The sequence below is a fragment of the Xenopus laevis genome, chromosome 1L, assembly GCF_017654675.1.
Source record: "Xenopus laevis strain J_2021 chromosome 1L, Xenopus_laevis_v10.1, whole genome shotgun sequence".
Classification (NCBI taxonomy): Eukaryota; Metazoa; Chordata; class Amphibia; order Anura; family Pipidae; genus Xenopus; species Xenopus laevis.
In genome coordinates, this window is record NC_054371.1 from 165190515 (window position 1) to 165206076 (window position 15562).

The 15562-nt window shown below is 39.4% G+C and overlaps 1 protein-coding gene across 2 annotated transcripts in view; it reads right to left on the reverse strand.

Annotated features, from left to right (window-relative positions):
• rsph14.L (radial spoke head 14 homolog (Chlamydomonas) L homeolog) overlaps positions 1-14373 on the reverse strand; it is a 104845-nt gene extending 90472 nt beyond the window's left edge. The window contains exons 1-4 of one of the 2 annotated variants that reach the window (XM_018261796.2): positions 14145-14373; positions 10534-10787; positions 7877-7979; positions 1101-1219 (exon numbers count right to left, since the gene is read on the reverse strand). In XM_018261796.2, coding sequence (XP_018117285.1) covers positions 1101-1219; positions 7877-7979; positions 10534-10732 — 421 coding nt within the window. In that variant the 5' untranslated portion in view covers positions 10733-10787; positions 14145-14373. The remainder of the gene's footprint in view (positions 1-1100; positions 1220-7876; positions 7980-10533; positions 10788-14144) is intronic. The other variant, XM_041566592.1, reaches the window with a different exon arrangement.
• Between the last annotated feature and the right edge of the window lie 1189 nt (positions 14374-15562).

Sequence of the window (15562 nt, forward strand, 5' to 3'; positions counted from 1 at the left end):
ATCATGGTATCCATTTAATCTGTGAAATCAAGTATGTCTATGCAGAAAAAAAAACATCTATAATTATTTTTTTGGAAGTTTAATGTTTGTGCACCTTTTCTACGTGAGGGCTAGGCGTTTTGTTTAGTTTGAGAACAGCATAAAATTACGGAGCTCTATTTGGCAGGTCGGCAATATTGTCAAATTACACTGGGCAAGAAATAGATCAAAACATGAGCTTCTAGTTTATATCCAGCATTTCAGATTGAACAGAATGCAACTTTTAATAGAATTTGCCAATGCATGCTATAAACGTTGTACTTGTTTAAATAAGCTCATGTCATAATGTATCACAGAAGCAACTAATAGTAAGGTACCCCCCCCACACACAAAAAAATATATTTTTAAAAAGTACTGTTTCTGAAGAATTAGACTTGGACACTTGTACATCATGAAAAAAATGTATATCTTTCACTCGCGAGGACATCCATTTGTTTTTAAATTTATATAATTGATTGAAAAAATGTAAAAATACATTTAATATTATATTTAAAGGGGTGGTTCACCTTTAAGTTCCCTTTAAGTATGTTATAGAATAGCCAATTCTAAGCAACTTGTCAATTGGTCTTCATTATGTATTTTGTATAGTTTTTGAATGATTTGCCATTTCCTCCTGACTCTTTCCAGCTTTCAAATGGGGGTCACTGACCCCATCTAAAAACAAATCCTCTGTAAGTCTACACATTTTTTATTATTGTTACTTTTTATTAATTATCTTTCCATTCAGGCCTCTCCTATTCATATTCCAGTCTCTTATTTAAATCAATGCATGGTTGCTAGGGTAATTGGACCCTAGCAACCAGACTGATGAAATAGCAGACTGGAGAGCTGCTGAATAAAAAGCTAAATAACTCAAAAACCAAATAATAAAAAAAATTAAAACCAGTTGTAAATTGTCTCAGAATATTACTCTCTAGATCATACTAAAAGTTAATTCAAAGGTGAACAACCCCTTTAATACTATGCTCCAACTCTTAAGTTTAAATTAAAAATGCTCCTAATTCACAGATCAGCACATAAGTAGCAATGTGACCTAGTTGACAATTAAGAGGATCTCTTACCTGCAGGGAGCTCAGACACCATCTCAAACATTTTATGCATATTCTTTCTGCATATAACAACAGGGTCATCCAGAAGCTTGGCTATAGCAGGGATAACTTCACTCTTCAGGATTCCTTGCCTGATGGAAGAGAGAGAATAACGTTGTGAAATGTCGGGTAGAGTAAGGTCACAGATGGGGAGGGCGGAAGGGAGAGCTTAATCAGAACCTGCCTGTGGCCCACAAATGTCAGCCTAAACCCATCCGACACGCTGGTCCTGTAGACAGTCAATGCAAATGAAACATCATAGCTCTATGTACAAAATAAACCCTTTGGAAGTAAAGAAATGCCACGGCAACTATGTGGCACTGATGTTCATGTTACTATACACAGTCATATGAAAAAGTTTGGGAACCCCTCTTAATTCTTTGGAGCTTTCAAAGTGGCAACCTCCTTTTAATATATAACATGCCTTATGGAAACAGTAGTACTTCAGCAGTGACAACGTTTATTGGATTAACAGAAAATATGCAATATGCATCATAACAAAATTAGACGGGTGCATAAATGTGGGCACCCCAACAGAGATATTACATCAATACTTAGTTGAGCTTTTGCAAATGTAACAGCCTCTAGACGCCTCCTATAGCCTTTGATGAGTGTCTGGATTTTTGACCATTCGTCCATACAAAATCTCTCCAGTTCAGTTAAATTTGATGGCTGCTGAGCATGGACAGCCTGCTTCAAATCATCCCATAGATTTTCCAGGATATTCAAGTCGGGGGACTGTGACAGCCATTCCAGAATATTGTACTTCTCCCTCTGCATAAATGCCTTTGTAGATTTCAAAGTGTGTTAAGGGTCATTGTCTTGTTGGAATATCCAACCCCTGCGTAACTTCAACTTTGTGACTGATGCTTGAACATTATCCTGAAGAATTTGTTGATACTGGGTTGAATTCATCTGACCCTCGCTTTAACAAGGGCCCCAGTCCCTGAACTAGTCACATAGCCCCACAGCATGATGGAACCTCCACCAAATTTGACAGTAGGTAGCAGGTGTTTTTCTTGGAATGCGGTGTTCTTCTTCCGCCATGCAAAGCACTTTTTGTTATTACCAAATAACTCAATTTTGTCTCATCAGTCCAAAGCACTTTGTTCCAAAATGACTGTGGTTTGTCTAAATGAGCTTTTGCATACAACAAGCGACTGTTTGTGGCGTGAATGCAGAAAGGGTTTCTTTTCTCATCACCCTGCCATACAGATGTTCTTTGTGCAAATTGCACTGAATTGTAGAACAATGTACAGATACACCATCTGCAGCAAGATGTTCTTACAGGTCTTTGGAGGTGATCCTTTGGTTGTCTGTAACCATCCTCCACATATGCCGCTCCTGTGTTTTTCTTGGCCTGCCAGACCTGGGTTTTACAACAACTGTGCCTGTGGCCTTCCATTTCCTGATTACATTCCTTACAGTTGAAACTGATAGTTTAAACCTCTGATATAGCTTTTTGTAGCCTTCCCCTAAACCATGATACTGAACAATCTTTGTTTTCAAATATTTTGAGAGTTGCTTTGATGATCCCATGCTGTCACTCTTCAGAGGAAAGTCAAACAGAAGCACAACTTGCAATTGGCCACCTTAAATACCCTTTCACATGATTGGACACACCTGTCTATGAAGTTCAAGGCTTAACAAGCTAATCCTACCAATTTGGTGTTGCCAGTAATCAGTATTGAGCAGTTACATGCATTCAAATTAACAAAATTACAAGGGTATCCAAATTTTTGCACAGCCAGTTTTTCACATTTGATTTAATTTCATACAACTGAATACTGCTTCACTAAAAATCTTTCTTCAGAAAACAACCCAGTACTCAGATGTCCCTGGAAAATTAAAGACATACCACTGTTATCTTTTTTGTTGAAAGTGGAGTAAATTATTATGCAGGCTGAGAGGGGTTCCCAAACTTTTTCATATGACTGTAGCATACTCTGGTTTATGATTTCAAATTCAAAGGAATCATCTTCTAATAATAATAATAACAACACATTTTTCCACACATTCCTCTTCTAGTCCTCCCTTCTGCTGGCCAATTGCTCTTTCTTTCACTGCCCATTCCATCCAATTAGATCTGCTCAGTTGCCATCATTCCCATTTCCTTCTGCTTCACTCATTTTGCTCTCCCCACCTCTGTCTACTCCTCCACCCTTCTGTTTCACTTCCTATACCCTTTTATTTTCCAAGTATTATCGTTACCATTGATTATTTTGAGAAATGTTCCTTGTGCCTATATGCATGCTAGTTGCATTGTACAGAAAACACTATCTTTAAGTGATTTCTCTGTATTAACATGCAGTCAACTATAAATTAGTAAGTTTGTTGTGGGTTAAAACATACACTCATTTTAACCTTTTGTCTGTAAAAATAGCTTGCAAAGCCCTCAGGCAGCAATGACGCAATTAACTGTGAAACACCATTTATCCTTTTCCATTTGTATGGCTTTGTTTAATACCTGTTTTCCTCTTCACTGAGTGTTCAAAACTGCAACAACTGAGAAGGCTATAAAAGCAAACAAATTATTATAATGTCAGCACAATCCCATGGGTGCAATTGTATTTTGTCCAAAGTAGGCTATATCTTAATATATTGTATTAAGTGATACAATGCTATGCAAGGGCCTACCGCACAAAATCTATCACAGACACCGTTGCCGAGATTCATAGTGCAAATTCAGCAGTGCAAATTAAAGGAGAACTAAAGCTTTAAAGGGAAACCTTCCCCCCACATTCCCCCAAATCCAATACGGGTATACGTGTCTGTTTGCTTCAAAGCTTTCCTGAAGTTGGAGATTTTGGTGACATTACCGAAAATCACCTCAAAGCTTCCATTTTGAAGCGTCTCCCCAAAATCTACCTTGTGGTTACTTATTTGATGGCTTACATTTACCCTAATTTATAAACCCACTGCCTGTTTTATGTGTGGTAAATGCAACAAAAAAGTATGATGACCCCTGAAAACCATATCGTTTTGGAAAGTACATATTCTGGCAAATCCAAAATGGGTAATAATGTCTTTCTACTCTAAACTACCATACTGCAAAGCAACGCTAAAGACAGCGGTTTTTATGACATTGCCTAAAAATATTACAATTTGCTGCATTTATCTCACACGATTTTTTACATACAATGATAAACCACCCTAAAGAAGAGTGCCAAGGTCCACTGAACAGTGTGATGCCCAATATGCATAAATATACCAAAGCAGGTAGCATGTGCGCACCCCAAATGAAAAAAGTACATATGAATTTTCTTGGCTGTCAATTCGTCTTCTGTGAATAAAGCCCTCTGACTGTGTATTATGTGCCCCTAACAGTACAAAGAGCCCCAAAAACCATATATTTTTGGAAAGTACACATTCTAACAAATACTAAAAATGTGTTTCTACTCCAAAATCAAACTGTAAAAAGAAGCTAGAAAACAACAATGCAAGCAAAAACCGCAATAAAATCACAAAAATCCAATACAATTAGGCGAATAAATAAAATAACAAAATAACTGATGCAACAGCATGGTTAGCGGTCAGAATGCTTGATCCAATTGTCACGCTGTGAAATCAACAGTTTTTAGGGGAATAACAAGAGGCAAAATGATAAAATGAAGAAAAAAAAAACTGTATGTTTGCATGTGTGTACAGCTTTAAAAACTGTGCAGATGTGAGTGTGTCAATATGTGCAAAAGAGTGAAAAGAGTGAAAGTCGGGTCCTGCGAATATCTCGTTGCAGGACCTAGGTGACAGCCCCCTTGGCTCATTGCCTAGGGGATGGGGGCCTCATCTGATTAGCTGCAGGGCCGCAAAAGCTGCTAATGTAACAAGGAAGCCCTTTATTGCGCAGCATGTACGTACTACAGTATGTGCTTGGCAGTCAGAGCATCTTCTTGCTTGGCAGTTACAGGGTTATGTCCTCACATACATACATAAACATATCCAGAAAGAAAAAAGTGGGCTAAAGACCCTGTCGAAAGACACTACCATCAGTAATGCCAAAGAGTTTAAAAAATCCATAAAAAAACCTTTTCCCTGAGAAGTGAATATCAATGGCTAACCCTGTATTTTTAAACCATTATATCTGTTGGTGGATAGCCATATTCTCATTTAATACTGTATATATTCCCTAATAACTGAACTGAGGTGAGCAATTAATTATAACTTAATATTGTTAAAACTGACTCAAGATTTCATCTGGTCAGAGGAGAGTGATTGAGCAATTTAAAGTGGTCATACACCTAATTTCCCGCCGAAAAGAAAAATGGACCTTTGCCAGTTCGGTCACCCACACACCGGACCTGATTGTGTTGATCCAATCATATGTGAGCGGAAAGTGTAAATGTGCTAATGTAGTCCTTTCTAATATGATGGGATTTTCAAACCTAGCTGATTTTATGTGAGCTGTACATAGATCAATAATCTGCTCACTTGATCTGGAGAACTTTTGTTCTTTATAGGAGAATTGAATCTTAACTAAAGAAGTACCAGTAAAGATATATGCTTTCAAAGATACCCTTGCAGTTCTGAGCCAAGCCGACTGGGCGCCCTATGCAACCCGGTCGGCCATCGCGCTCACGCCGACGTGCACACTCCTGAACACATTTTGTGCACACATGCGCAGAACACCGGAGGGAAGGGTGTTAGAAGAGCGCCGGAGGGGATGGAGGCAGAGGAAAGCACTGAGGGGAGGGGAGAGAGGTGGGGAAAGTGATTGAAGGGAGGGAGACAAGGTAAAGCCCTTGAGGGGAGGGAGGCGGTGAGAGCAGCAAACATGGACTAGGTCGGAGTAGGCAAAAGTCAGGTACCTGCCCAGCGCCCCCCTTTTCTTGCACCCTAGGCAGGTGCCTCTTCTGCCTACCGATAGTTCAGGCCCTGTACCCCTGTAGCCCCCTATCTTCTTTCCTGCTGATTTACTGTGCCTGCTCTGAGCTGCTATACTGAGCTTAGGGAGGGACTCTCAATATAATGAAAATATATAATAGGTTGCAATATAAGACTGATTAGTCTTACATGGCAGCTTAGAAATTAGCATTAGGAATTAATAATCAGCACTGTTGCATCATCTTACATAACAGGTGAACCTCATTTTCTGCTTGATATGTGATGATTCCTAAGCTTAGCTTCCCAACTGCTGCTCAAAGCAAACAGAGCATGTGCAGACACACCTAACAAAATCCAAGATGTGAAACTCATGTGACAACATCTGAATCAAGAAGAAAAAAGCTAAAATATAACAAAGGATATATCAAGAGGCTTCAAAACAACATGTAGATAGATAAGCACAGTGCAGTCCTAAGCGGTTGTGTTTTAAGAAACCTACACCCAACCTGGATCTGTGTACTTCCATTATCCCCAAAGCTTATGGCTACCCGAACCCACCCAACTAAGAGTTCTCTTATAGCTGCTCAAAGTCTCTAAAAAGCAGAAGTAACACTAGTAGTGGGGCATCTCCAGAACCACCACACTGAGCACCAGAGCCCCTCAAGGCTGTGTGCTTCAGTCCTCTACTGTACACTCTGCCGACGCATGACTGTGCAGCCACCTACCGCACAAATCACATCATAAAGTTCGCTGATGACACGACCGTGGTGGGTCTCATCAGCAATAATGACGAGTCACCATACAGAGAGGAGGTGCAGCGGTAAACAGACTGGTGCAGAGCAAACAACCTGTCTCTTAATGTAGACAAAACCAAGGAGATGGTTGTTGACTTTAGGAAGACTAGGAGTGACCACCTGCCAATGTACATCGACGGCTCTAACGTGGAGATCGTCAAAAGCACCAAATTCCTTGGTGTCCACCTGGCGGAGGACCTCACCTGGTCCCACAAGACCAACTACTTAGCCAAGAAAGCCCAACAGTGCCTCTACTTCCTGCGTAAGCTGAGGAAATCCCATCTCCCACTATCCATACTCAAAACCTTCGACAGAGGGACTATCGAGAGCATCCTGAGCAGCTGTATCACTGTCTGGGCTGGGAACAGCACTGTCATGGAGTGCAAGACCCTACAGAGGATAGTGAAGACAGCAGAGAAGATCATAGATGTCTCTCTTCCTTCCATCACGGACATTTACATCACTCGCTACATCAGTAAAGCCATCAGCATTGTGGCTGATCCAACACACTCCTCACACTCACTGTTCACACTCCTGCCATCTGGAAAAGGTACCGAAGCATTAAGGCCCTCACTACCAGACTGTGTAACAGTTTCTTCCCCCAAGCCATAAGGCTCCTGAATACTCAGGGACCGGACAGATCACTCTCGCACACACACTCCATCTGACCTTACTATATACCACAATGCTACACAGCCATTGCATGAATGAATAGCCATTGGATACAGTTGTTCTCTATGAGCACATCTGCACTTTGTCATGTTCTTTATCATGTTCTTGCTACTGTCATGTCACAATGATACACCCATCATGTCTGAAGTTTAGCATTATTTACTTAACATATTACATCTGCTGAGTCTGCACTGTATTATCCTGTCCCTGCACTATGCTGTCCTGTCTTGCGGGAGTTGCATATTTTTGCACTTGCACCTTTTGTATGTTGTCCGGTATCTATGTTGTGTGTAGCACAATGGTCCTAGAGGAATGTTGTTTCATTGCACTGTGTACTGCACAAATGTATATGGATGAAATGATAATAAACTCACTCTTGACTTGATGATTTCACTAAGAGTCCAGATTACTCTAGCCTTGCGTGAAACTCACAACATAATCATAGCGCCAAATTATACTTACCGCCCTACACTGTGACCTGCAATGATGTAAAACACCTCAGTTGCTTTCTGTCGGACAGTGCTGTCTTGGTCATGCAGCAACAATTTCAGACTTTCCAAGAAACCTATTAATGAAAGATAATCCTTCTATTTAAATCATTTTTTTTTTAAATTGAGCTGAAGATCAAAAGGTACAGAAGCAAACATGATCACCGAATCCACTATTTTGGATTCAGCCGAGTCCTCGCGAACGATTCTGCCGAATACTGAACCGGATCCTAATTTGCATATGCAAATTAGGGGTGGGAAGGGGAATTTTTACTTCCTTGTTTTGTGACAAAAAGTCACGCGTTTTCCCTCCCCGCCTCTAATTTGCATATGCAAAATAGGATTCGGATTCTGTTCGCTGGGCAGATGGATTCGGCTGAATCCGAATCCTGCTAAAAAAGGCTGAATCCTGGCCGAATCCCGAAACCAAATCCTGGATTTGGTGCATCCCTAGTTCCATGGGCAGATTTATGCTGCCAAGTTAGCCCCTTAGCCCCTGGTCAGCAGCCTTTCTGCTCTTGTATGGGCCCTCGCTGTTGGCCTATCCAATAAATATAGGGCAGTCCCCGCTCGACAGCCTGCATAGGGTCCTATAATGATCCGATTACTGGGGCCACATTAGGATCAGTCAGATCAGGCCCAGAATGTAGGCAAATCAGGTAACTATCCACTGAATTGCCAACTTTACCAAGCTAGCAGATCTTATATATGGCCGGCTTACCAGTATGCAATGAACATCAGGATGCATAGGCTATGCTATGTAAAGTGTGATTGGCAGTTTAATACAGGAAAAGGCATTTACAGAAGACTTGTCACCAGAGTGTAGTCGCCTGCAATAAATTTTGCATGATCTTTTTTTTTTTTTGAACTCTCCAGAGTACAAGGGGACAATGAATGAGTTAATGAGGGTAAAATTAAAGCAATGATTCATTAGAGTTTTATAACATAATAAAAGAATTGTTTTAGAAAATGTTGATTACATAGGAAGAACACATTTACATCACCAGTCCTATTTATTGTGGTCATGCAAAACAAATGTATATATGTATATAAGTGTATATTGCCCAAGTTAATGTTACGCATAAGCAATTATTAACATGGTGCAAATGAAATGCAAAAAGTCCAAGCGAGTTTTGCTTCCTAATGTGACATAGTAACTACTTACCCAATAGCAGGAGAACACTGACTTATGACTACTATATTGCATTTTCTAGTTAGTTTCACTGATAGATCCAACCAGCTTGGTCTCTTGGCAATTTAGGCAAGTTTACTCACAGCAGACCAGTACCAATTTTAGACATTGCTTACTGTACGTATTGAATGGGTTAGCAATGTTAATTATACCAAGCACGACATGTCAGGCAGTTTTTAAAGCAATCATACAATGTGACTAACACACAGACTTAATGGCTTTATATGTCCCGAAAATGATTCTGCTCTGGTAATTAAAGAGAGAGTAAAGTGTGATTGCCCAGATCTTATAGCTGGGATGTTGGTTAATTAGCCGAACAATTCTACTACTGTGTACTGCTGCCTAGAGCAAGGGGGACTGAGCATCACGATCCTGCCTGAGATAACAGAACATTTCTTTCCCAAATTACTCTTAATATTTTCATCAATGCACACATTCAGCTCCCATCATGGCACCTCTGTCACAGTCCCATTTATACCAGGGGATTTTTTTAGGGTTGAGTGTTTTTTATAATCCAAATCAGTGATCTCTTATAATTTATTAACATGAAAAACATAAAATCGTCATTTATACAGAAAGTTTATACAATGTTATGCATTCTGTGTACAGTTTGTTTTTTACTGAGGCAATACAACGAGTCTTTGTACTATAGAGTATTTAATGTTGTCACTGCCTGAGGTGTAAGGCAATACAGTGACTTATCACGCTCACAAGAAGCTGCCACAATAATGTCCTCATATTACTGTGGCAGCTCATTGCGAGCATGATAAGTCACTGTACAAGGTGATGGAGCAATAATTTAAACCCAAATTAAGACTTGCCTTCCAACGTCAAGGATTTTTTTAACGCAAAAATCACTTTTTGTCAGATAGGGTACTAAGTAACATTTTCTCCCTCATGCTCACCTTTCACCCAGTTTCAGGTAATAACAGGTATTTGTGCTTAAACCACAGGTAGTATAAACACTACTTTCAAACATACGTAACCAAAAGTTAACCAAAAAACAGGAGTCAAATATAAGCATCCAGTTGATTTCCCTGGGTCAGTAATTAATGTTCAAGAAAAATAGAAGCAGTAGCACACCTGGTCTCTCAGTATCCTCACCGGTGCTTGGGGTTAAAGGAGGACGGCGCCTCCAACAAATGCTCAATAAGACGAAACTCCAGCACACGAATGCTTAAGTGTTCATAACCCGTGTTTATTGTCAATGCCAAACAGGAAACAACGTTTCGGGGGCGTACCCCTTCGTCAGGTGAACGAAGGGGTACGCCCCCGAAACGTTGTTTCCTGTTTGGCATTGACAATAAACACGGGTTATGAACCCTTAAGCATTCGTGTGCTGGAGTTTCGTCTTATTCAGTAATTAATGGCCATTAAGTTAATGTGGTTCATATGCTCATGTAATAGATAGTAGAATAGTTAACTATTTTCATGCTTACCCAAGTGCACTGCCTGGTAGACATTCTCAGGGTCATGTACAAGGTCACAAAGAGCCATCAAAGCTCTCTGGCGAGTGATTAGCTCTGAGTCCTGTAGTTCCTCATTCAGTTTTGGTAGAGCTCTTTCTCCAAAGGCAACTGGGGCTTTTGTGGGGTCAATGTTAGGCGGTAAAAAAGAAGATATCCGTGCTTGTGCCATTTCTTCACACAGGACAGAAAGGAATAGGAGACTGTGAAGACCTTCAATGATTTGACTGTAAAAAAAAGAATTAATTTTATTTTAGCACTATAACATTCAGCACTTTCTTATGCTAATAACCCTTGTGTAAAGTAAGCACAGACTACTCCTCTACAGAGATTTGTAGTTTTACTGGGAAGGGCAATATCATTCAAATAATCAACTTTGGCACACATTTCCTCCAACTTAACAGACCTTAATGCAGGGAACCCTCATGACGTGATACTACCATGGAGCAATAGTCATAGTTTTCAATACAAGATAGGTATGGCACACACTCACTTCTGGTGCTTAATCAATATCATTCAGCCACAATATGACTGTGAAGTCATTTGGGGTAACCATATATTCCCCCTGAAACTTTAAAAAATAAAATTCTATTATAATCTTTGACACACTACCAGTTATACAGGGTGATAAAGCACCAATGAAGAATTTAAGAAGGGGGTTTGTAGTGGAACTTTCTAGCTACTATAACAATACATTTAAAACACTGTTTGACAAAGGCTTTTGACAACAATGAGATATGCTTTGGTAGGAAGAAAACAAACTGGGTTTTGAGGGTATAATAATGGCTAGGTTAGAGGGAATTACTGGGCAGCCTTGGAATTAGCATGAACAATGATTAGGGAGAGTGGCATGAACAAGTGGCATGAACAGAGATGAATTACTACCATGACAACCAGACTGTATGGCAGCATCTTCAATGGATCAGCTGAACCTGTATTATCTAGAATTAATGGTAAACCAATGTGGTTTCTAGAAAAAAGCTGTCCTGAATACTATATCTCAAGTTTCCCTTCATAATATCCTTGGTCACAGCATTCAGGAAAGGGGAGTGAATTGAACATGGGAAATGGCTGGCACATTGAAACACACAATGCCAACATGCATAAGCAGTACACAAAAAGTGTCATTAAAATGCAAAACCCTAGCTTCTCAATGTATTACCCTGATCCCCAGCCCTACCCAAAGCAAAATTAACCCCTACAGTCATATTCCATCTACCAGATCTACGTATATGTGTACACATTAAAACCCCTGCAACAGAATTACCCTTTCTAAATGTAAAATCTTAAATTCCTAACTGTCCGTCATTTTCAGGGTTAATTCCTGTTTTGTTTCCTAGATCATGCCTCTCGTGTTTAAAACTATCCAAATGTGGAAAAATGTATATATTTTTTTGATTGTTAAAAAAAATAAAATAAACCATAATGGTACCTGCCACAATAAAGCTGCTGCCCTAGGCATGGGCCCACAGGTGCCTATATGGTACTGTAGATACGGCCCTATCATCACAGAGTTGTATAACCATATAAAAATAACAATGCTGCAGACCAAAGGCTTTTAATATCCTCATATTTTTAAGTAGAGTCTACAATATTTTGGATAATACACAAGATTAAATGACTTGTGACATCATTAAAGGGGCAGTATACATCCTTTTCTTTACTTGTGCTACAAGATGCAATACACAGTTTTTTACTTTAGCCCTTCCTGGTTCTGCTAGTCATTGCGTTCAGAGCAGATGCTAGTTAAACAAAGTCCTAGTCCACAGATAAGTATGTCATCACATCATATTTAAAGTGAGAAAAAAAAACACATTAAATTGTGTTCTTCTATAGAGTTTAATGGCAACTACTGCCAGTTTGCTGAATCCAGAAAATCTGTGAAATTAGCCCTTTTTTCGGATCACTTTGTGAATAAGATGCTATTTTATTTAGCATCTTCTAATTTTATTGTACACTACAAAGTGGAAGATATCTAGAAGATTCTTATTTTGCCAAAGAGCACATGGATAACATCTGAAATGTAATATCTTAATTAAAAAACATCTGCTTTAGGGCCCCAGGGAGTCTTAAAAGTGGAAAGAGTAAAGGGGTGCTTCACCTTTGAGGTAACTTTTAGTATGTTATAGAATGGTATAGTCTAAGCATCTTTTCAATTGGTCTTCATTATTTTTATTTATTTATTTATTTATTTGCCATCTCCTGAACCTTTCCAGCTTTGTAATGGGGGTCACTGACCCCATTGAAAAAAACAAATTCTCTGTGAGGCTACAAATGTATTGTTATTGCAACTTTTCATTACTCATCATTTGTTTGGCCTCTCCTGTTTGTATAAAGTCAAGTGAGGTGATACAGGCACTGGCCTAGCCACACACCAGTCTTGTATCCAGTAAGAAAGAACGAGCAGATAACTGTTAGTGCAGCAAATGGGGTGATCCCAAATTTATTCCATGGTGCTGGAGACACTTAACACAAGATCAAATGTTTCGGGACCACATGGCCCAGTTTGCTGCATTAACAGGTATCTGCTCTTTCTTTCTTACTGTTCTCCTATTCATATTCCAGTCTCTTAATCAAATCAGTGCATGGTTGTTAGGGTGATGTGGACCCTAGCAACCAGATTGCTAAAACTGCAAACTGGAGAGCTGCTGAATAAAAAGTTAAATAACTAAAGCACCACAAATAATAAAAATGAAAAACAGTTGTGAACTGTCTCAGAATATCACTCTCTACATCATATTAAAAGTTAACTGAAAGTAGAACAATCCCTTTAAGCCATTTCCAATTAATTTCCTGTTAAATATCCTTCACTTTTTTGCTCTACGGGTGGTCAGAGATTACACGAAATACAGAAGTACAAATCTGTTAATAGGTATGTTATTGCTAATTTTTATTTCTTCTCTTTCTTTTCAGGCCACTCCTATTCATATGCCAGTCTCTTATTTAAAACAGTGCATGGTTGCTAGAGTAATTTGAACCATAGCAACCAGACTGATGAAATAGCAAAGTGGAGAGCTGCTGAATAAAAAGCTAAATAACTCAAAAAACTTAAATAATAAAAAATGAAAACCAATTGCAAATTGTATCAGAATATCACTCCCTCATACCTCCCAACATTTTGGAAGTAAAAAGAGGGACAAAAAATGTTTTCCCGCACGTAGCGCAGCAATTTTTGACCACACCCCTTTCTGTGGCCACACCCCCTAATTACCATGTTTGTTTAACAAAATTTGGCAGGTTATGAAAGTTTGAAAATATTTCTCCTTATCTAAACTGTGTTTTTGTGTCTCTAAATTGTTACAAAGTATCTTATTTGCACCTGTTAGTTGTTCTAGGCTCTCTGCTAAAAGCCAATTAAGTGAGAAACTTTGTTTCTTTTTCTGGCAGTTCAGTGCAGAGAAAAGAGGGACTTTCCAGTACAAATGAGGGACTGCGGGTTGAGCTGTCAAAAGAGGGACTGTCCCTCTGAAAAAGGGACAGTTGGGAGGTATGCTCCCTACATCATACTAAAAGTTATTCCAAAGGCGACCAACCCCTTTAAACATGGAGAGAACGTCTTATTGTAAAGGAGTGTGCCGGTCTACCTGAGTAGTAGTAGTACAGTTACAGACGGGTGTTGCGACGCTGAATATGTTGTAGTCAACTGAAAATCTGAAAACACCAAGTTCCCTCTAAACCGGTCGCCCACCGTTCAGTGTGAGTTCAGCGCGTTTGCTTCTTTTTCAATCGCCTAGGCTTGCAGAACTTCAGCGTTCTCCGGTTACCTAGGCAACGGCAACGTATACGTGCTGAGCGTAGCGGACCAGAGAATTCACACTTGCGCAGTGCGTAGGTGCGTGCGTGTCACGTAAAAGCGCAGTCTGGCACTGTTGTACATCCCTGTTCTTTATTTAAGTTGGAAACCGTAACATGGAGGGTGTATTCATATTCCACCATGGCGATTGGGCTATAAAACATTTTTTTTCTTTAAAAGAACCCAAACCAACATAACTGAAATATCACGTTATCCGTCTGTGCCCTGGTGCTGCAGACTTCCACTCCACATAACCTGAGTCAGGCAAAAACTGATCAGTCTGAAAACCTGCTGCAATGAAATCTGCTAAAATGGTGCAAATAATTGAAAAGCTTTTAAGCTTCTGTTATACATAAATCCTTTGTAAGTTCCACTGAGATATTTTCTGATGTGCCCTTTGAAATGTTTTATTGACAGTACTTCAAAATCGTTTTATAATACACAAAAGCCATGAATATCTTGTAAATTATATCCTTATAAACGGCGAGTTCTGATGTCATTTCTGTCACATGACTCTGAAATTTGTGTATTATAATAAATAAAGTACCCCCTGTTGCAAAATATGAGGACATTAGAAGTTACCTGGGAGTTCCATGACCTGTATAAAAGCACGAGGCCGAAGGGGGTACTTTATTCACTATATAATACACAAAAGCCATGAAAGTTCTGATGTAATTTCCGTCACATGACTCACTAAAATTTGTGTATTATAATAAATAAAGTACCCCCTGTTGCAAAATATGAGGATAGAAGTAACCTCGGAGTTCCATGACCTGTATAAAAACACTCAGCCTTCGGCCTTGTGTTTTTATATGGTCATGAAACTCCTCGGTAACTTATAATATCCCCCCAAGAGGGGGTACTTTATTCACTTTATATTGTGCACACTGCAAGTCTGGTACACGTACGGATGTTACACAGTTTTGTTTTTCTGTTTTTTTCCCCCAGTTTCCTTGGTAACCAGTCACCTTTTCTCAGTAAGGACAGGGAAGACATAAGTGACGTAGTATATAGGAGGATGGGAAAGGCTAGGCTTGCCAACAGTGTCTGAATGAATGTGGTATTACTACCCTCTTGTGGTATAATACATAAATTACATTTAGCTGGGTTTTTAAATGTGATAATGGCATGTCACACAGCTGTTACTTTTGATATTTCTAACATGTTTTTGTAACCCAAAATATGATATAAGGTTAAACTATTAAGTAT